The sequence below is a fragment of the Eublepharis macularius genome, chromosome 5 (genome assembly GCF_028583425.1).
Source record: "Eublepharis macularius isolate TG4126 chromosome 5, MPM_Emac_v1.0, whole genome shotgun sequence".
Taxonomy (NCBI): domain Eukaryota; kingdom Metazoa; phylum Chordata; class Lepidosauria; order Squamata; family Eublepharidae; genus Eublepharis; species Eublepharis macularius.
Genome location: NC_072794.1, coordinates 165,405,861 through 165,427,983, shown reverse-complemented (window position 1 = coordinate 165,427,983; position 22,123 = coordinate 165,405,861). Strand labels below are relative to the sequence as shown.

Sequence of the window (22,123 nt, the reverse complement as noted above, 5' to 3'; positions counted from 1 at the left end):
TGAGCGTTAAACAAGCGAGACATAAATAAAGACCTGCAGAGGACGGGGGACATTCAGCATTTCTTAAGCCTTTTTCTTCGATCCGTCTATCTGCTGCCACTCCACCCATCCCCAAGAGGTTCAGGTTTGCAACCTCATTAAAAACACTGTGTCGCTTAAGAGGGCTTTCTATGTAAGAGTCGCTGCCGAGCATTTCCTGTCGCACAGAAATGTGACTTAGAAACCAAAGCCAAGGCAGGGCTATGCAGATGAAGGGGTGTCACTGAGCAGAGTGTAGTTCTCAGCAGCTCCCATTGATTTCTGCTGGGCCAGATAAATGTGGAATGCAGCTCAAAAGCTTGTTGCTCACACCGTATCTTAGGGCAGATAATACTTCCCATACCGGGGTACAGTCTACAGTCCATTTCCCTCTATAAAAGCACTTTTATCTAATCATTCAGTTATAATGCAGCTGTGTTACCTCTATTAAAAAGGCCTCCTGAACAATTCTGTTTTACATAGAATCATAGAAGAGATCTCCAGGGGCATCTAGTCCAACCCCCTGCACAATACAGGACATTCACAAATACCCTCCAACTGCCCGAGTGACCCGTACTCCATGCCCAGAAGATGGCAAAAAACCTTCGGGGTCCCTGGGCAAACTGGCTTGGAGAAAATTGCTTCCTGGCCCCAAAGTGGTGATCGGCCTTACCCTGGGCATGTAAGAAGGGGCCACGAGAACTAAGCACTGACGTAACCCTTCCTGCCCTCCTTCTCGTGAACTGCCCAGGTTCACAGAACCAGCACTGCTGTCCGATGGCCATCTAGCCTCCGCTTAAAAACCTCCCAAGAAGGAAAGCCCGTCACCTCCCGAGGAAGCCTGTTCCACTGAGGGAACAGTGGAACTGTTCCTGACTGCTCTGTCAGAAAGTTCTTCCTAACGTTTAGCCGAAAACTCTTTTGATTTAATTTCAACCCATTGGTTCTGGTCCGGCATGGTTTGTAGAAAACTAGGAGACATTTCCTGACCTTTTCATGCAGGCCGTTCCATAAGGTAGGGACCACAACAGAGAAGGCACATGTGAGAGCAGTTGTTGATTTGCCCGTTTGCAGGGTGGCACCTGCAGAAGTCCCTGCAGTGAAGCTGCCGTGGCAGAGCATAGGGAAACGATTCTGCAGATATGTGGGTCGAAGGCCATAAAGGATTTTATACGTGATACGCAAAACCTTGAATTAAGCCCGGTAACTGATGGGCGGCCAATGGAGGGCCTGAAGAATGGGTGTAATATGCCTGCTCCATCTAACTCCTTACACTTAACCTTCATGAACTCATCATCAGCTATCGTATTAAGACAGTTCACCATATATCTGGATCGACTGCTGCTCGACTTGGGACAGGGGCTCTGCCACAAGAAAAGAAAAGTTATTTATGTAGAAGAGTGAAACTCAGCCCTTGATTGTGCTATGTAACCTGCCTTGAGGCTTAATGAGAAAGGTGGACTATAAAACTCAGGGCTGTACAGGATGTGAGTGCTAATGATGAGCGAGAAGGATGATACAGCAGTGTGGTGCAGTAGTTAGTGTTGGAGTATGATCTTGGACACCCGGCCCAACCGGGAGCTTGGCAACTCTGGAAGTTCCAGCTTCTCCGCGAGCGCAGGGGGACCCCCCACTCCACGGCGCGCGGGGGACGGCCGCTCCATGCGCGTTCTCGCAGCCGCGCCGGCCTTCTGCGCTGGCGCGGAGCGTTGGGGACGGCCGGCGAGGCCCTGCAGAGCGCGCGGGCAAGGAAAGAGGGCACCACTGCGGAAGGGAGCGAGGCCGGCCGGCTGCGCGCGCACCCGCCCCTGGAGCCCTGCGCCGTGGTGCTGCGTCCCGCTCCCTCGGCAGCAGCCCCGGGCCGGCCCTTAGGGGGCGGAGTCCGGGCCGGTTCATTTGCATGTTCAGCGCCCAGTATGCCTTGCGCCGAGGGGCTGCGGGAGCCCCCCCCATTGCGGATGCTTTGAGCGCGGAGTTGTGACGTTTGGGTGGGCACGGAAGGGACTCCGGGCTCGGTCGGTCTTGGCGGGAGAAGCAGGATGAGGCGCTCGAGGGGACACCATGACCTCACTATCAGTCGTTGCTGCTGTGCCTCTCCCGGTTGCGCCGCAGAAAGCGTACTCTGGTTTCTCTTCAGATCGCATAAATCTTTCGCCTTTTACTAAAGATTTCCGTGGAGAGGAACATTTATGAGTTTTCGATCAATTTTTTGAGGCTCTGCTTCGGCAGAGCTACCTTTTGCTGGTTGAAAAATAGACTTGGATACTTCTTCCTAATTTTCATCTAAGCTGTTTTCTACGAAATACTGCGGTACTACATTTCACACTAACCAACTTTATTTTAGCTTTCGAGAATCACACTTCTCTTTGTGAGAACTGTGGTCTTAAAGGTGCTCTTAAAGGAGACCTATAATTTCCGAAACGTTATGCTACAGTACAGAGCCCTGTGGCGCAGAGAGCTAAGCTGCGGTACTGCAGCCCAAGCTCTGCTCATGACCTGAGTTCGATCCAGCGGGTTCAGGTAGCCGGCTCAAGGTAGACTCAGCCTTCCATCCTTCTGAGGTCAGTAAAATGATTACCCAGTTTCCAGGGGGTAAAGTGTAGATGACTGGGGAAGGCAATGGCAAACCACCCCATAAAAATATATTGTCGAAGGCTTTCACGGCCAGAGAACGATGTTTGTTGTGGATTTTCCGGGCTGTATAGCCGTGGTCTTGGCATTGTAGTTCCTGACGTTTCACCAGCAGCTGTGGCTGGCATCTTCAGAGGTGTAGCACCAAAAGACAGAGATCTCTCAGTGACACTGTGACACAGAGATCTCTGTCTTTTGGTGCTACACCTCTGAAGATGCCAGCCACAGCTGCTGGTGAAACGTCAGGAACTACAATGCCAAGACCACGGCTATACAGCCCGGAAAATCCACAACAACCTCCCCATAAAAAGTCTGCCAAGAAAATGTTGCGGTCCCCCCATGGGTCAGTAATGACACCCTTGCACAGGAGACTACCTTTACCTTTTTTTATGCTACAGTAAAGTTGCTTAATCTTAAAGGTGCTACTGGACTCTTTTCTATTTTGCCCCTACAGACTAACACAGCTAACCACTCTGGATCTATACTATTCAAAAGGAGGTGATTAATCTTATTAAAATTTATACATAGGCTCTATGTCGCAATTCAAAAACAGCAAGAGTCCATTAGCAGCTATAAGACTAACAAAATTAGTGGTAGGGTATGAGCTTTTGTGAGACACACCTGAGTTCTTCAGATACAGAGGAGTTAGCCCTGTTAGTCTGTAGTAGCAAAATAGTAAAAAGTCCAGTAGCACCTTTAAGACTAACCAACTTTATTGTAGCACAAGCATAATAGGAACATGGAATGTGAGAAGTATGAAAACAGGTAAGCTAGAAATTGTAAAACAAGAAATGGAACGTTTATTATTATTTTGATCTATAAACTGCCCATTCTCAGGGGCTCTGGGTGGTGAACAACAGTTAAAATCAATAACAAGAAAACGATAATTCTAAAATCAATGTACAATAAGCAATAATAAAATAAATTAACCAAGTACATTAAATTGCAATGGTGGGGAGAACCCCCCCACCCCCAAAGGTGGGAGGCCGACATGGCACTGCCCCCTTCAACCACTGAATGCCTGGCAGAACAGCTCTGTCTTACAGGCCCAGTGGAATGATAATATGTCCCACTGAGCCTGGGTCTCCATTGACAGAGCATTCCACCAGGCTGGGGCGAGGACTGAAAAGGCTCTGGCTCTGGTTGAAGAGAGGCGGGCTTCCTTAGGGCTGGGGACCACCAGTAAACATTTATCCGCTGATCAAAGCGGTCTCCAGGGAACGTACAGGGAGAGGCGGTCCCGAAGATATGCTGGTCCCAACCCACTCAGGGCTTTAAAGGTAAGAACCAACACCTTGAACCTGATTCGGAATTTAAACATTGCAGTCCTGGGTGTGAGTGAACTAATGTGGACAGAGTCAGGACATTTTCAGTCAGAAAATCACAGTGTTTTACTGCGGAAATGAACTCAAAAGAAATGGTGTTGCTCTAATAGTGAGGCAAGACAGCAAAGCAGTCTAGAGCTACAACGCAAAGTCTGACCTCGTAATATCAATCAGACTTCCGGGAAAGCCTGTTAACATAACTGTCATTCAAGTTTGCGCTCCAACTACAGTTGCTGAGGAGGAAGAAATAGAAAACTTTTATGCAGGTGTCCAAGAAGAAATTGACCGTATACCTAAACTAGATATGCTGATAATCATAGGCGACTGGAATGCAAAAGTAGGCAATAAAGCAGAATCAAACGTAGTTGGAAAATTTGGATTAGGATCACAAAATGAAGCAGGAGAGCAACTCATAGAATTTTGTGACTCCAACAACCTCTTCATTGCTAATACATGCTTCAGGAAAACCAAAAAGATGTCAGATGCCAAAGAGAGCCATGGCTCTGGCAAGCTTATGCTACAATAAAATTAGTTAGTCTTAAAGGTGCTACTGGAATCTTTACTATTTCGGTATCTTCAGGTATCTGAAGAAGTGGGCTGTGGCTCAGCCAAAGCTACCACTAATTTTGTTAGTCTTACAGTTTCTACTGGACTCTTGCTCTTTCCACTTTTTTAACCATGTATATTTTCTTTTTAAAAAATTGTCTCAAGTTTTTCTTTCAGTTTCTCTACTTCTTTCCGTCTCTTATACATCAATTCAAACTTCTCCCATGAACTTCCAACTTCCTGTCATTCTTTCCCATTATCTTTTTCTCCATACGAGCTCTCCACTTTCTTACTCTTCTCCCATCCCACCTCCTGATGCGCTATGGCAGACCCTAGCAATAACGGTCAGGTCTGTGGCCCCGCCATATCCCTTTACTCTCTGAGACCCTTCCTTACAGTCCAGCCCTCCTAACTAAGTAAAAAGCCCTCTTCAATAATTCAGTTTTGCATCATCTGCAGAAAGAGCGGGAGCTTTCCTAATTTCAGGTAGCCCGTGCCATAAAGAGGGGGCCACCACAGAGAATGCTCTTGTACGGGAAAGTTGTTGATTTTGCCCAAGTGCAGGGGGGCACCTGCAGGAGACCCTGTTCAGATGAGCTAAGCTGCCATGGCGGAATATAGGGAGAGAGCCTGTCATGTAGATATGATGGACCAAGGCCCTGAAGATCTTTGTAGGTACATTGCCAGTACCTCGAACTGGGCTTGGTAACTGAGAGGAAGCCGATGGGGTGACTGTAGAATGGGGGTAATACTCATGCTCCTCCTGTACAGTGCATTACAGTAATCACGTCTGGATGTTACTACAGCATGGATCCTGATCTAGATACCTGCCTACTGGTTAGTTCGACTTTGCTAAAGATGTCATGCTAATTACTTATGCTTTAATTCAGAAAGGTTTCATCTAAGTGTTTGTCTTTATGCTAGTTTTCAAATTTTCTGCTACCATACCCTATTGCATCCATTAAAGTTGAATCTCCTAAATGTTGATTGTATTGTCTTTTTGCTCTGTGTATGTCCTTGCTATTGATTATATCGTATTCATTTGAGGTAGGTATGTAATTCACCTTGGATGTCAGTGAGAAAAGCAGACTATAGATAAACAGCAGCATAATATATGTCTGAAATGCTGTTGGTGTCTGCTGATTTAGGGGCCCTGAGTTGGGTGGAAAAGCATCATGGAAATGTGTGGGTTTTTTTTAAAGTCCAAAGTGACTGGAAGAATAATGAAAGTAAAATAGGTCTAGGCATGATATTATGGAAATATAGAGGCTAAAAAAGGCAAATTCTATTATTTAACTTAGAAAACTATGGAGTGTAGGGAAGTTGTGTCTGGATGTCTATTAAATTCTTTAAGTCAGCCAGCTCCTTGGTAAACCATGGGGCTGGCTTCTGTCCCAAGTGCCAGAGGGGGTCGATAAGGATCAATGGTGTCAATAGTTTCAAGATCCATGAATTAAGAGTTATAATGTAGATGAGAGCAGTTTTGGCAACGTTAAGTAGTGTAACACTGCTGAGAGTTGGCTGGTGTAGGGCAGTGCCTTGGGAAGATTGGACCCAATTAGTGGTAGGATGGGAGAAGAGGAAGGAAGTGGAGGACTGGTGTTGTGAAGAGTAGCGTCAAGTCATAGAAGAGAGTCCAGTAGCACCTTTAAGACCAACCAACTTTACTGTAGCGTAAGATTTCGAGAATCACAGTTTTCTTCAGATGCCTCTGAAGAAGAGAACTGTGATTCTCGAAAGCTCATGCTACAGTAAAGTTGGTTAGTCTTAAAGGTGCTACTGGACTCTTTTCTATTTTGGTAGTAGAGACTAACAGGGCTAACTCCTCCGGATCTGTGGTCAAGTCATAGGTGGCTTATGTCAGTTCACGGCAGGAGAATAAGAGCTGGTTGGCCATTGCCTGCCTCTGCAGCCCTGGCCGTCCTTGGAGGTCTCCCATCCGATTAGTAGCCAAGGCGGACTCTTGTTAATCTTGGGGCGAGAGCGATCAGGCTCGCTCAGTTTATTAAGCTGAGGATGTAGAATTGAGAGAAGGAAATGGGGGTGGGGGGAGAGAAGACAAATTAGGTAAACCAGGCGACTATAGTGGAGTATTAATTGTTGAACAGTAGGCTGAATACATAAAAAGTAAAGAAATAAGGAAATGAATTAAAAAACCTGCAAAAGCTAACTTTTGTAACACTGGAATATCAGCTCTGCCGAAGCAGAGCCTCAAAAAATTGATTGTACTTGATATAAATAAATGACATAAATAAATGTTACACTGTATGGAAATGTTCCACTATACGGAAACGATGTTTCGCGTCATCCAATCGGGCGAGGCACAGCAGCCCCGACTGATTCTAGAGTCATGGTGTCTCCCTGGCCCGCCTCATCCTGCTTCTCCCGCCAAGGCCGGCCGAGCACGGCGACCCTCCCGCGCCTGACTTCAAGAGTGCAATCCCCACACTCGCAGCGCCCGCTGCGGGAGGCTCCCGCCACCACTCCGCGCAAGGCATACTGGGCGCGGGACATGCAAATGAGCCGACCCGGACTCCGCCCCCGGGCTGCTGGAGAGGGAGAGGGACGCGACGCCGCGCAAGGTTCTAAGGGAGGGTGCGCGCGCAGCCGCCCGCTCCCGCTGACATCCGCAGCAGCGCCCTCTCGCGGCGCCCGCGCGCTCCGCAGGGCCTCGCTGCAGGGCCTCGCTGGCCGCCCAGCTGCCGAAGCACCGCGAGACTCGCCGCTCTTTGGCGCGTTCGCTCGGCGCAGGTTTCCTCCCGGCCAGGCAGGCGACGCGCCTTGGAGCGGGAGCGCGGAAGGAAGGGCGGCGCGGCTGCGAGACCGCGCATGGAGCGGCCGTCCCCCGCGCGCCCAGGAGCCGGGGGAGCTGCGCTAGGGCGCGCCCCCTTCGGCCTGGCCCTGGCCCTGGCCCTGCGCGTCCCTGGCGTGCTGCATGCCCGCTCGGGGAGGAGCTGGAACTGGCAGGGTTGCCAAGCTCCAGGTGGGGCCCTAGGGTTGCCAGCCTCCAGGTGGTAGCTGGAGATCTCCCGGAATTACAACTGATTTCCAGGCCACAGGGATCAGTTCTCCTGGAGGAAATGGCTGCTTTGGGGACTCTATGGCATTATACCATGCTGAGGTCCTTTCCCTCCCCAAAGCCTGCTTCCTCCAGTTTTCACTCCCCAAATCTCCAGGAATTTCGCAACTTGGAGCTGGCAACCCTATGAGGCCCGGAGATCTCCCGGAACTATACCTGATCCCCGGGCAACACAGACCAGCCCCCTTGGAGAAAAGCGCAGCTTTGGAGGGAGGGGTCCATGGCATTACACCCCGCTGAGGTCCTTCCTCCCCCAATCCTGCCCTTTCCAGCTTCCTCTCGCAAGTCTCTAGGAATTTCCCGTCCCAGAGGTGGCAACCCCATCTTCCCTCTGGGCCTCTGTCCAGATTCCACGAGAACCCACCCTGTGGGCCGTATAGAGAGACCACCAAAATACCCATCCCAGAAAAGGAAATGTTTAGTTTTATTGACAGTTATTGATTACCCAAAAAGAGAAGCATATATATAAAGTTTTCCCAAGGACTGCAGGGGAGGTTAAGCAATCAGTATAATATTCTCTCCCTTGGTCTGAAATCCAACCACCCTCCACGCTAATAAATTAAAAGGTAGACAGAATAATTTTAAAATTACCAGATTTTTTTTGTTGCTCCCGGTCATGCCATATTTAGGGTTCCCTGATCTTTTCTCATGCAATCTCTTCTTGTTCTTGAAGCATTCCTGCTCCCAAGTCTTTTCCCAATATTATCACCAAGTTCTCCTCTCCCAAACAAAGTAAAAGATCTTTGATTTAATCACATCCCTCCAGTCTTAAATGATGGAATCTGAGAAAGAAGGGTTTTCACTGTAGTTTTAAGGAATCACCAGTTTCCAGGTGATTCTTTAAAATTACGGTGGCCAGCTTTTGAACGGGTCTGTCTAGCTGTCCCTTTAATATCAATTTGAGCTGCAAGAAACGATCAGGTGGGGTTATTAGGCTCCACGCTCCTAAAAGCTTCAACTACCCATGTCCACTCATTAAACCTCCGTTAAAGGAAAAGGACGTCTTCTTTTTCCATCTTCTGGGCATGGAGAAGGGGTCACTGTGGGGGGGAGGGGTAGTTGTGAATTTCCTGCATTGGGCAGGGGGTTGGACTCGATGACCCTGGAGGTACCTTCCAACCCTTTGACTCTATGACTCTCACCCACCCACCCACCACCATCCCACAACCTGAATGAGGTTACCTGCAGCTGCTGATACCACAATTCTTTTCTTCTCCTGCCTGGCCCAAATCTGATGGCGAAGGTGGCCTATAACTTGGGGGGCGGGGAGATGGGGAGAGAAGGGTCACTGGGAACTAGAGTGGAAGTTTTTACAAACCTGAAAATGGGTGGAGTAGTGTTTTGGATTGTTTGCAGTTGTACCATAGCAAATGAATAAATTAGTAGAAGAGGAAGAAAGCTTTGCTGAGGTTGAAACTTTGTGAAATTCTGGAATCCGCATAGAGAGGATCTAGAAAGTAGATATTTGGAATCTGTAGGCCCAGGTCAGAGGTGGGGTTTTGACCTGCAATGTGCACTCGGGAATGTTCCCTGCTTCAGTTAATGCACATTCAATTAACTTCACAAGCAACACACACATGGGGGGGGGGATGCCAACACACGCACTCTTGGCTGCCTTCCAGTGGTGACTGTTGATACAAGCAAGCGATGTACATCTGCAAGAGGAAAACCCCCTCCCTGGTCCCTACCCAAGCAAGCCCTATAAGAAAGAGTACTTCATCCAGAGGGGGAGAAATTAAGGGATCAGAGCTACATCTGGCTTAACAATCTGTTGGAACATCAGTCTGCCAGACTGCAACACCAGCTAATGGGCAGACGTTTCCAAAAGTTGTAAAGCAGGTCAAGGGCCCCGGACCATTAAGAGTGTTTAAGAGCTGCAAAGTGGGAGAGAGGACCCCTCTGAGCTGGACGCTGGCTCTTTTTCGCTCCAGCGCTATCTGGGAGAATATTTTGCAAAAGCATTTGGATCTACGGTAAAGACGTAGGTCAGCTACCAGCACAATCTCATGAACTCTCTTCGTTCCAGAGACCTGCGCTTCAACCACATCAAAGACATCCAGCCTGGAGCCTTCAGGAATTTGAAGAACCTCAATACACTGTAAGTACCTGAGATCCCAGCCATTTATCTGTCTCCTCCCAAATACGGGTGTGGAAAGAAGGGGGAAACGTTTAAGTTTGCACTATAGGCCGTTTGGAGTAAAGAAAAGAGCACATTGGAGAATGTTTCTCATTGGTTTGGCTAATACGCATTAATAAATGATGTAGGGGATGATTATCCAAGCCTCGAAGCAGCTTTATTTTTGGCTCTGGCCATGTAAACCACATTGCTCGCTTCGTTGTTCTTGGACTGCTGTGAACTTGTCTTGGATCTGAGATTTTAATAGCTCATGCAGTTGGCGTCAGGACTTGCTGAATCCAGCCTGCTTCTAGGTCCTTTCAGGATATAGCTTGAATGCGGGGACCCTCCACCCATTTGCTTCAGGCGATTTCCTCAGAATGCATTCAGTACGGGGCAGGAGATTTAACTGCTATCACAATTCAAGGACGCTTTTCATTGGTGGTATAATACGAATAACATTTGATTTATATACAGCCCTTCAGGACAATTTAAGGCCCATTCAGAGTTGTTTACAAAGTGTGTTATTATTCTCCTCACTCACAACAATCACCCTGTGAGATGGGCGGAGCCGAGAGAGCTCTGAGAGAGCTGTGACTGACCCACAGTACCCAGCTGGGTTCAAGCGGAGGAGTGGGGCATCAAATCTGGCTCTCCGGTTTAGAGTCCTGCTGCTCTTAACCACTACACCAAACTGGCTCTGGGTAGTACTGGATCCACCCATCGGTACACCTTCTTGAATACTCAGGATTGCCCTATGTCTTTTTGACTGCTGCAGTGTGTTTTTTATGGAGCTGCCCTCGGAGATAGTCTGGGAGCTTCAGGTGGTACAGAATACTGAATTCAACCACCCGGCTGAGGCAAGAGATAGACCAGTAACACTTTCCCCAAGTTCTGTAGCAGCTGTGCTGACTGCCTAGGTGTTTCTGGGCCCGATGCATAACGCTGGTTGTAACCATGACAAAGTCCTACCTGGCCAGGTATGAGATTCCACCTTTTAAAGATCGTCTAAGAGGCCCAAGTCCATGTGCCCTCTTTACTGTATGTAAAATATCTTCAACAGAGTTCAGGACCATCGTAGGTGTATGGGCAAGCCTGCAATAGAATATCTTCCTCAAGGCATTACTGCTGTGCAGGTTTTCGATTTCTGCTGCCCCTTTTTTCAAGGGCCAAACTACATGTTACACTTTGCATGTGTTCGCCATGGGGCCTGGCACCCATATTGTGGACTGTGAGTCCTCAGGGCCACTCTTGTGTAAAAGGGCACCAGGGGGCCAATTGCTCATGCAACCTCCCAGCAAGTAATGGCCCCCAAGGCCCAAAAACAGAGTGGGGGGAAGACAGGAGTCTCTTCTCCCCCCCCTCCCTCATCCTGTGGCCCTGATTCAAATTGGGGCCCTGCTGAGCTTTTACACAGGCGTTGCTGCTAGGGTCTTGTAGCTGCAATATGACTGCAAGTCCCTGTGGCACACGTATGTAAAGCATAATGTGTGAATTTGGCCCTTAGAGTTTTAACAAAAAGTTTTTATATCGGATACTGCATCCCGGCCAAATAACTTGATGAGTGTGTGTTTGTTTGTATGTGTGTGTGTGTGAGAGAGAGAGAGAGATGGCTGAGGCCAGAAGGCAACCATATTAAGGGTTAAGTGTAGGGTTTGCAGTTCTCACACTATGCTTCTCTCTGTACTGGTACGTCACTTCCAAGCGCAACCCAGAAATGACAATGGGTAGTTCTAGGAATTACTGGAAACTCAATGGTAAAACTTTATAGTAAATCAATGTCACATGGCTCCCCAAAGCCCCACCCCCTAACCCTCCTGCTAGTTATCAGGCTTGGCTTGGCCTGGCAACCCTAGTTCACCATAGTCAGAATGAGCAAGATTCAGTCATTCGGTGATAGCGTATCCCTTTGGTGAACACACGCTTGACTGAGATAAGAGAGCAACGTGATTTAATTAGCTGATGTCCCGAGTATCGCTCTGCTCTGGTGATTCAAATTCTTGAAAGGCACATTAAGAACCAAGAGGGGATTTGGCAGGTTCAACATACAGAATCCAAAAAGCGTATTTAGCATAATGTTTTGGAGAATACTAATGAATGGCCTCAGCACCTGGACTGAAAACACCTCTTGGACCATTTTAGAATTGCCAGTAATAATAATGATGCAGTTCATAGCAGTTAGTGTTGGTGTTATTAATACTCGATATGATTTAAAAAACTGATTCCAGTGTCATAAGCTTTCGAGAATCAAGTTCTCTTCGTCAGATGCATGGTATAGAAACTGGTCAAATATAGACGAGGAGAGAGGGGAGGAGAGAGAAGATGCAGTTAGGGGGGGAGAGAGAGGGATGCAACCAAAACATTCCTTTGCTAGTAAATGTAAACATCTCCTTTTGGTGTGGAGATTAATTGGCTTGTGTGAGGCTTCAAAGGAGTTTGCCGTGTTGGTTTGTAGCAGCAAAACAACCAGACCATCCAATTCCAATGTAGTACAAGTCTTCGATAACCACAGCTCTCCCCGCCAGATGCATCTGACAAAGAGATCTGACAAAGAGCCGTCTCTCTCTCTCTCCCTCTCTCTCTCTTTGGCCCTCCATGTATCTGACGAAGAGAACTTGATTCTCAAAAGCTTATGCTACGATAAAATTGGTTAGTCTTAAAGGTGCTACTGGACTCTTTTTGATTTTGCTACCACAGACTAACACGGCTAACTCCTCTGCATCTATGATTCCAGTGTGATGCAGAAGCTCCAGGTCATGTTGGAGGGGGTGGCGATTCACTAAAAATCAGCCCCAAGAACTAAGTTTAGGGCTGATTTTTAGTGAATTGCCTCCCCACCCCTCATGACCTGTAGTTTCTGTGTTGTACTGGAAACTTAGGTAATTTCCCAGTGTGACAGGTAGGTGCAGAAGTGCTCTGTTCATATGCTCATGGGGTAAGTTCCCACTGCCCTCCCAGCTCCTCCCCCTGGTTTGACCACTGGGAGGCCTTCAACCCTCCCCTCCCTGGTTGTTTCTCTCATAATTAAAACAACTGAGATCCCTTTGGGAAAATCCAGAAGTGATGTAGGGGTAGTTCTAGGAACTGCCAGAAACTCTATGGTTTTACCTTTCCAGCGATTCCTAGAGCTACCCTTTGCTACTTCCAGTAAGAACTTCTTCTAAGTACACAGGGCTTTAAAGAATTTTTCTCCTGACACCGCTCCAAGCCACAGGGGGCAACAGAGCCTGGGGGTGGGGGATTTTCTACCCCCAGCAAGGGCTTGGCAGCCCTACTTCTGGGTGTTCCCTGGAAATGATGTAGCGTCATAGACAAAATCATGACCTCATGTCCCCATCCCCAAACTTCCTGCTGGTTGCGAGCTATAAAGAGAAAGATTTGTCTTTCTTCGGAGCTATCCGTGTGCTACAAAGAATACAAATAGTAGAGTTGCTAGCAGTCCTGCGGGAAAATGTCCTGTCCCTTTAGTAGTATCTGTGGAAATGGGCAGGTGTAGCTTTTTACGGGACAGAGGTAAATCACATCCCATTAAGATTCTGTTAAATGGACAGGTCATTATTTTCCAGGCCAGTTAACAACTCTCAGGTCTACAAGAAAACTGCTGTGTGCAGGAACCACAAGATTCCACAATCAAATTCTAAGGAATAAATTTTATAAATTTTTATATTTTATAAAGTGCAAAGTGCTAGTATAGTGCAAGAATCAATGAATCAAATACTGATTAATTACGTATAACAAGAAGAACAATCAATATTCCTCCAAATCCAACTGGTAAAGTTCATCAGAAGAGCTGTAGCTGAGCGTTTCTTCAAACCATCAGCCAACGCTCAGCTGTGTATAAATATCCCAATTATTATTTCACCAGATAAATATCCCAATTATTATTTCACATCTTACTTATTCCCATAATGCTACATTTTCCGGATTTCGACATTCAGTAAAAAGTCAAAATCCAGGTGCAAAGTCAGTCTGGGAATCTTTTGCCAGCCAAAAAAACCCAAGAAGCAGCAGCATTGAAAATAAATTAGAAGCACAATGTGAATCTGGCCGTACGTTCACAGTTTGGGGTTGATATTTCACAGTTGCTTGAGCGAGTAGAAAATTCAGAACAGAGTCTCCCCAACTGCAAGTTTTCTGTAGAAGAACCAATATTGAGGATCGGACGTGACTTTGTTAAACTCTGCTTACGGACAGGTTGTGTAGCCATTATTGAAGGGCCTAGGAACACGCGCACACTCAAGCTATGTGAAACATCACTTTTAGACTTAAGTTGGCAGGCAGTCCATAAATGCTATAGATAAATAGCTGCTAAACAGCATGTGCCTCCTAGGCTGCAGCTTGCTCCAGAAACCACTTCGCCTAAATTAAGTGTGATATGTTTCAGCCCGAATCTCAGCAGGTGGGTGTTTGCAGACCCCCCCTGTTTCAGTCTCCCAGGGAAAGGGGGCTTAGTTCTCTCTGGTACCCCGCCCCCAAATATGAAAATGTAAGGATCAAGAGTCCAGATGTTTCTGTAGTAGAAAATTAATTCTACACCTGTTGAATGGCATCTTTGAATGGATGCTAATTTTCCTTTGGGTCGCCAAATCGCAGGAGGTGATCCCTAGCAGAGGCAGTTTTTGGAAAGGAAGAATATTTTGATGTTTTGAAGCACTCTGCCAAAGAATGGGGAGCAATGCCAAAGGTTAGCATGGGACTCTGTACCAAGGAGGCTTTTCTCATGAGCTAAGGAGCTTGAAAGGGGTGCTATGGCAACGACCGTGAAAACACAGTGTGAGGGAGGTAAACAGCACTAAAGACTTTGGCCGGGTTTCCACTGTTACCATTCAGATCTTTCTCTGCACCATCCCGCCAGTTTACCTTAATTCCGACATCTGGAGCTTGCTGATTTTGCAAGAACCGACAGAAATCACTAAAGTTTTCTGCAGTAGATACATTATTTTCGGTAGGATGTGAAACACCAGCCCTTTCAAACAAGAGTCTCTCCAGTGACAACACACAACTCTTACCACCAGGCGGCCACCTAGACGAACCTCTGCTCCATCTTCTGCAGAGACCATCTCTAATCTGTGTTGATTTTGAAAAATTGTTTTATAACCTTTCCCTGTTAAATCACTATCCCCATTTTGGCCCTTGAGAGATTCCTTGTTAAAAAGTTTATTAGCATGAGTTGCTCAAGTTCTCTCGCACATTAAGTTTCACTTCCCTTCCCGGGCTGTCTAGAAGGTGCATTTTTGAATGGGAGTCGCAGATAGCTCTTGCCTCCAGTGCATAAGATCGTCAGAGCAGCCGTGCTGGATCTAGTCCATGGCCCATCTCATCAGTCATCCTGTTTCCCATAGTGGCCAACCAAATAGGGCTTCCACGCCTCCCGCTATGGAGAGAAGCCTCCCTCTGACAGCCGCCATTGCCTGCCTCAGAGTGGCAGCAAGATGATTTTTTTTTAAAGTCAGCATCGAGTGTGCTATGATGTCATTTCCAGGAAAACCCAGAACTGGTAGCTCTAGGAATCACCAGAAACTCTGTAGATTGGACCTATTCCAATCCAGTTTTCGGCCTGGCCACTGTACAGTCTGTCTACAGCTTGTTTCATATGCCAGTTTTCTTCCTGGAAAATGAGGACCAATAGAGTTGCTGTAGCTAACGGAAAGAAAATTGATTCGTTTAAAATGTCCTAGAGGAGAGTTTTACAGACACTACTGATGGCCAAAATGACAAGTAACTGAGTTCCCGATCAATTGAAGCCTGATTTCTCCCTAGAAGCTAAAATGACAAAACTGAGACTACCGTACTTTGGTCACATCATGGCCGTTTCCACACGTCCCCCCCCTCCTGAAAAATGGCACAAAACTTACAGAACGGCATGCCTTCATAGTGCAATTGTCCATCATGAATTCGCTTCGTGGCGTGTTTTCTGACATCATCGCGCCACGAAGCAAAGTCATGTCGGGAAATCGTGCCATGAAGGTGCGTCGTTCCGTAAATTTTGCACCATTTTTCGGGAGGGGGAGAAGACGTGTGGAAACAGCCCATGAGAAGAAAAGTTAATAATGCTAGGAAAAATGGAAGGAAATAGGAAGGCTTGACTCAATAAAGGAAGTCACGGATTCCAGTTTGCAAGATCTGAGCAAGGCTGTTAGTGATAGGATGTTTGGGGAGTTGTTAATTCATAGGGTCACCATAAGTCGAAAGCAACTTGACAACACTTAACCCTACTACTGAACTATGCTTTGCAAATTACAGTTGCCCAGTTTCAACTGTTTCATTTTTTTATTTGTTATGATATGCTTGAAAGTCCGATTTTGTTGCGGTGTACAGTGATAGACAACATAACAATGAATGCTGAGCAGATCCAGCCGAAGCATAGACGTTGCTGCCTGCTGGGTCAAACTCTTTCACAAATGTGTTCCTTTCTGCCCGCTGGCTTGGCACAGGCTCTTGAACAACAACTTGATAAAGCACATTGCACGGAAATCGTTTGAAGAGCTCGGGAACTTGAAATACCTGTGAGTGTGTTTCCTCGTTCTTTTCTTATTAGTAATAGGAAGCTGAAGTATTGCAGAAATGTCCTAATGGCTCTTTTGGAAATACATAACACTAGAGTAAATATTAACAGGACGTTTAGAGTAAATATTGACGGTAACATTTCTGTAAAAGGCTCCGAGTGTCTTAATGCCATCGAAATCCATTGGCATGACGTATCTCGTTTTGAAGAAAAACCCTTGAAGAGTACAGTTGGATTAATTGTCATTGTAACTCATTAAAAGCAGGAAGCGGATTCAAGTCCTCTCCTCCCACAACACGCACTTCCTGATAACGGATAATCTGGTCCTTTCCTGTGTTTTTCATGTTTGCTGCCAATATTCAGGAGCAAATCATACTCTGTATACGAGTCTCTGGAGCACAGGAATCTCATCAGAAGAAAAGCTTTGCCAGATCAGACCCATAGTCCATCTGGTCCAGTATTCTGTCTCCCACAATGGCCAGCCACTTCCTTAATCTTCTCTGTATCGTTCCAATTTTAGTATATGTGCTGCCAGAGCTTCAGGAGACTCCTAAACAGGAGTTCAGAGGCCCCAGATTCCCCGTCTTATTCGCCCCCAAACAACTGGTATTCAGTGGTAGACTGCCTCTGAACATGGAGTCTCCATTTATCTACAATGGCTAATAGCTGTTGCTAGACCTACAGTCCGTGGACGAATGCCCTTTTAAAGCCAGCGAAGAGCTAAGCTACAAGTGCAGCCAGACACGTGTTGTTTAATGTGTCGGAGACGCAATTTTACCTGGGAACTGTAGTTTCAAAGACAGAGCTGCATGGGATCACTGGGAGAGAGGGACTTTGCAGGGGCGGGGGGAAGAGCTAGTAGTTCATCTGTCTGTTGAGACTGCAAGAAAATAATTGCAAAGTTCCTCTCCACCAGCAATCCCACATGGTTGTTGTGGATTTTTCGGGCTGTATAGCTGTGGTCTTGGCATTGTAGTTCCTGACGTCTTGCCAGCAGCTGTGGCTGGCATCTTCAGAGGTTTAGCACCAAAAGACAGAGATCTCTCAGTGTCACAGTGTGGAAAAGATGTTGGCAGGTCACTGTGAAGGATACAGTGAAGCCTCCCTCCATTAGCATTCCACACCCTGGGAAACTCTTACAGGATGACTCAGCCCAAACCCACCTTCCTGAGTAGCTATAAATGACCTGCCGACATCTTTTCCACACTGTGACACTGAGATCTCTCTGTCTTTTGGTGCTACACCTCTGAAGATGCCAGTCACAGCTGCTGGCGAAACGTCAGGAACTACAATGCCAAGACCACGGCTATACAGCCCGAAAAATCCACAACAATCATCGCTCTCCGGCCGTGAAAGCCTTCGACAATATATTGAATCCCACATGGTTCTGTCTTTGAAAACTGTACTTGAATACTACAGTTCCCAGGTAAAATTGCGTCCCTTACACGTTAAAAAACACATGTCTGGCGTCACTTGTAGCTTGGCTCTTAGTTGCCATTTCCCCAGCCTATGGCTGGAAGTACTGCAAGCAATTTCTTCATGTGGGTGCCCTATCGAACTTTACACTAGCAGCATGCGTCTTTCACGCCTCTCCTTCCCTGCTCCTGCTGCTGCACCTGAGCCTATCTTTGGTCGTTCTTTTTTTTTTTTGCTCCTCACACCCTGTTTTCTGAAAATGTTTATTTTACAGAGCCTTTCTCAGAGCCAAACTACAAGTGACGCCTTACACAGGTTGGACACTTGTCAGCTTCCCTCAAGTTTTGATGGGAAATGTAGGCATCCTGGTCTTGCAGCTGTAATGGAGAGCCAAGCTGTAAAACCAGGATTTCCCATCAAACATTTCCCATCAAAACTTGAGGGAAGCTGACAAGTGTCCAACCTGTGTAAGGCGTCACTTGTAGCTTGGCTGTCAGTGGAGAGAGACAAGTGGGGGGACACCCTGAACCAGTTCTATATCCAGTTCAAAGCATCTCATGTAATGAAGAGGGTTCTTGTTGCTGATTGGCTAGTCTTAGATATTCTAGCAAGAACTGACAAAGGACTTTTTGCATGGGGAGGTTGAGGTACTAAGATTGTAAACTAATGTCTCGTCACAATTATCTTTGTTTTATAGTGAAATCCTAAGCAGAGTTACTCCAGACTAAACCCATAGATTTCATTGGGTTTAGACTGGAGTAACTCTGTTTAGGATTTCATTGGTAAGGTACTGCTTCCTGTGTCGTTGTCCAGTTGCCAACCAGAAATCTTTGTTGATTTCATTTTTCACCTTTGTTTTATTTTGCCAAGCTACCTTTACAAGAACGAAATCCAAAACATCCAGCAACATGCATTCAAAGGACTTCATTCCCTGGAACAGCTGTAAGTTTTGTGTGGGAAACTGGATGAGATTTAATCTCTGCATTTTATCTTTTCCCCTCGAGACAACCTCTGCAGGTGGTTGTCAGTTTTTTATTTTAATTTTTTAAAGTTTGTTTTAAAAGCAGTAAGTGTTCTTGCTATCACGGAGACGCAGCCGTGTTTGGGAAATCTGTGAATAAGAGAGGCCGACACAAACTACTTTGAACAATTTGATCTGCTGCAATTGGCAGAGGACAATAAGCAAAGCTACCAGTGACTTTCTTCACGTGGAAAACACTAGATTTTTCTCGCAAGGTTACCTGGGAAGGGAAGTCCGAGTGGTCCTTCCCCTCTCTGTTGGAATCGCTGCCTGAAGAGCCACAAGAGGGCTTCGTTTGGGGGCGGGCAGCTGCTAATTTCTCCCAGGGCATCCTGCGGGCTGCTTACTCCCGAGAGCTGCTTTGGAGAAAGCCCCCACATTGGTGAAGCTCCAGCCGCAGCGACAGTGGAAGAATCTGCTGCAGATTCTTCTGCTGTTGCTGCGGCTGAAGCTTCACCGACGCTGCCGCTTCCAGAGCAGCTCCCTGGGAGCAGGCAGCCTGCAGGACGCCCTGGGAGAAAGTAGAAGCTGCCCGCCCCCAAACGAAGCCCTCTTGTGGCTCTTCAGGCAGCGATTCCAACAGAGAGGGGAAGGACAACTAGGGCTTCACTTCCCAGGTAACCTTGCAAGAAAAATCTAGCGTTCTCCACGTGAAGAAAGTCAGTTGTAGTCACACTCAATTATTATCTCGGTACCACGGAAAGTTTCCCTTGCTGATTTCTGCGTATGATCTATGGCATATTAAAGGAACAGGAGCAAACCTGGACTTCTTTTCTGGCTTGGCGGCCAAGCCGGTTTCCATCTGGTCTCCCATCCACGTACTAACCAAGGCCAAGCTTTTGAGATCTGACAAGATCGGACTAGTCTCAAATGGAAAAAAAAACCCTTAAAAATATCCTGAAGAAGATTTAGCGTGTTGCAAAAAAGTTGGAATGTTGAGAGCAAGGAAAAACGGAAAAAGAGGGATAGAGAATCCTCAAGGGACAGATCTGTGTTAAGCCGAAGTTGGCACAAAGTTGGAATGGAGGGAGTGGTCTTGAACTTTAATTACAATGAAAGGAGAGAGAACAAAATGCCCCCAAAATGTCAGTCAGTCAATCAGTCAATCAGTCAGTCAGTTATCCTTTACTGGCATCAGCTGGCACAATGTACACAATACAAAAAACCAAAGTTATTTCTGGAACCACGCCTGATAGAATTTTATAGCCGTATAGAGAAACATTGCTACATTCTCAGTGGTTTTAGGCAGGGAGTCATTCAGAAGGTGAGAGACCTTTAAGGAATCTGGGAGGCCCCTCATATTAAATAATTCTGAGTTTAAGTATTTGAGACCCAAGTCTGCATATAGTTGGCAACAAAGCAGAACATGTGAAACTGTCTCCAAAAATGGTTTCCTCTGATCCTCCTCTAAGCAGAACAACTATTATAGCAAGTATGACATCAGAACATCAGTGTAATTAATTACAATATGATTGGTTCACAGTTATGTCGCAGATAGAAATTTTAGCATGCATGTCACCTTCTTTAGTGCAAATTCAGCACCTGTTATATTGCTCATGTGTGGCCCTGCAGAATAAGCTATTGTCTGAGTTTGTTACCTTTAAGCATTCCTTTCTACCTGTGTGTATTTGGCACACACACAATGCTAGCTTGTGCTGTTATCTCTGAGACAGAGCACTGAATTCTTGCTTCCAACACTCAATGTAACTAAACACAGCTTCTCAGAGTAGCTAAGCAATTGTGAATTACTTATAGCAAACACATCATCATCATCATAAACAACATTTGATTTATACACCGCTCTTCAGGACAACTTAATGCCCACTCAGAGGGGTTTACAAAGTATGTTACTATTAGACAAATGAGAGAAGAGTCCCTCTTTCTGGTAAGAGGAGGAAACTGGGAAATCTGCAGCCCTCCTCAGGTGACCTCAGCCAAGAAATCGTCTTTTGCTAGTGTAACTTCTCTGTTTATGGGTTCTATGGGACTTAGGATGCACTTTTCATACAATTTGAAGAAAGAATTTTTCTTTTTAAAAAAATACAACTATTTTTTTAACTAACTCATAAGTGCAACCATACAGAAAATTTTATATCAACAATGTCTTTGAAAAGGTAAAACAGTTCAACTTTCCATGAAGCGGTGAGTCCTTTTTCATTAATTCGGAGCAACTGTAGCCCAGACTTCTGCCCTCTTGTTGGGGAATTACCACCCTGCAAAAATAATACAATCCCAGTAACACCAACCAAACACAATACTCAAACACCACTTTAAGTCATATTGTTTACATACATTTGATTACTTTATTGAAGGTGATAAGAGCGTACAAATTATTATTAAACTCCCCAGCAACCAGCCTCCTCCTCAACAGCCTGCCTCTAGCTACTGACTCCACCCCACTGGGCTAAACCAATTACCTCATAGGGGTTACACTAGCATATATAATCAGCAGCTTAGTTCATGATGTATTGAGAAGGCAGCGATCCAGCATGCTTCCCCGTCATTTTCTTGAGAATCCACCCTAGAGGCCAAGCGATTTGCTTTGCAAGGTGCTGTTTTGAGAAAATCGTGCTTCACCCGGTTGTAACTAACTTACAGCAATGACCGTAACAGATCCAGTGTCAGAGGGAGGAAAGACTCCATCTGTTTCCAATCGTTCGAAGCAACTTTGCATTCAAGCAATTTTTTTTCTATTCTCTAGCTGCCCTGAGCTTTCCTTCAAAAACTCTCTCATAAAGCAGCGATTAATGGATGGTGTCGGAAGCATTTGGTTCTTATTATCAATAAGATCACACATCTGAAGAAAGATTTAATTGCCCCTTTGCTCAGTTTACACCAGAGACCAAACCCATTTTCCCACAGTATTGAAGACTATTCCAAGAAACTTCATTTGTAAAGGATCAGAGTCCACCTGTGTTGAATTTTCAGGGAATTAGGTTTCTTGAATTTGCAGAGCTTCAGTGTATACTGGAGTTGTCCCTGCCACTGCATGAATGAGCAGGGGGTGTAAAAAGGGTGGGGAGAAGGGCATCATGCAGTTCCACAGCATCGTTTCTGGGTGAGAACCCGGAAGTGACATCAGCATATTGCTTGACTCTCTAGATATTTCACTGATCTCTATGGTAAAAGCCATAGAGACTGGGGAAACCCCTAGAGTGCTGCATGATGCCATGATGTCGCTTCTGGATATTCGCCTGGAAGTGATGTGGCATAAGGCGATGCCGTTTTTGTCCGTCTCTGCACCTTCCTCACATTCCTGCTGGTTGCCAGTGGAGGGCTGGCAATCCTATTGTATCCCCTGAAACAACTTTATTTATTTATTGAGATGTTTATGCCCCATTTGTTCCTTGTGGTGGCAGGTGCCTTACAGTTCCAGTTTTAAACCATATAGAATCTACTAAAACCGTGTTGTTCCAAGAAAATGTCTGCTGCTCAAACTCCATTCAAAGCAAATAAAATGCCCTAC

The 22,123-nt window shown here is 46.2% G+C and overlaps 1 protein-coding gene and 1 non-coding gene across 2 annotated transcripts in view; both read left to right on the top strand.

The window, feature by feature from the left end:
- LOC129330202 (peroxidasin homolog) overlaps positions 1–22,123 on the top strand; it is a 68,059-nt gene that overhangs the window by 7,671 nt on the left and 38,265 nt on the right. Inside the window, exons 2-4 of the mRNA XM_054980197.1 lie at positions 9,626–9,697; positions 16,150–16,221; positions 18,507–18,578. Coding sequence (XP_054836172.1) covers positions 9,626–9,697; positions 16,150–16,221; positions 18,507–18,578 — 216 coding nt within the window. The remainder of the gene's footprint in view (positions 1–9,625; positions 9,698–16,149; positions 16,222–18,506; positions 18,579–22,123) is intronic.
- On the top strand, positions 2,136–2,251 carry LOC129331513 (U5 spliceosomal RNA). Its single transcript, XR_008597168.1, has one exon. It is a non-coding gene; the product is annotated as a U5 spliceosomal RNA (small nuclear RNA).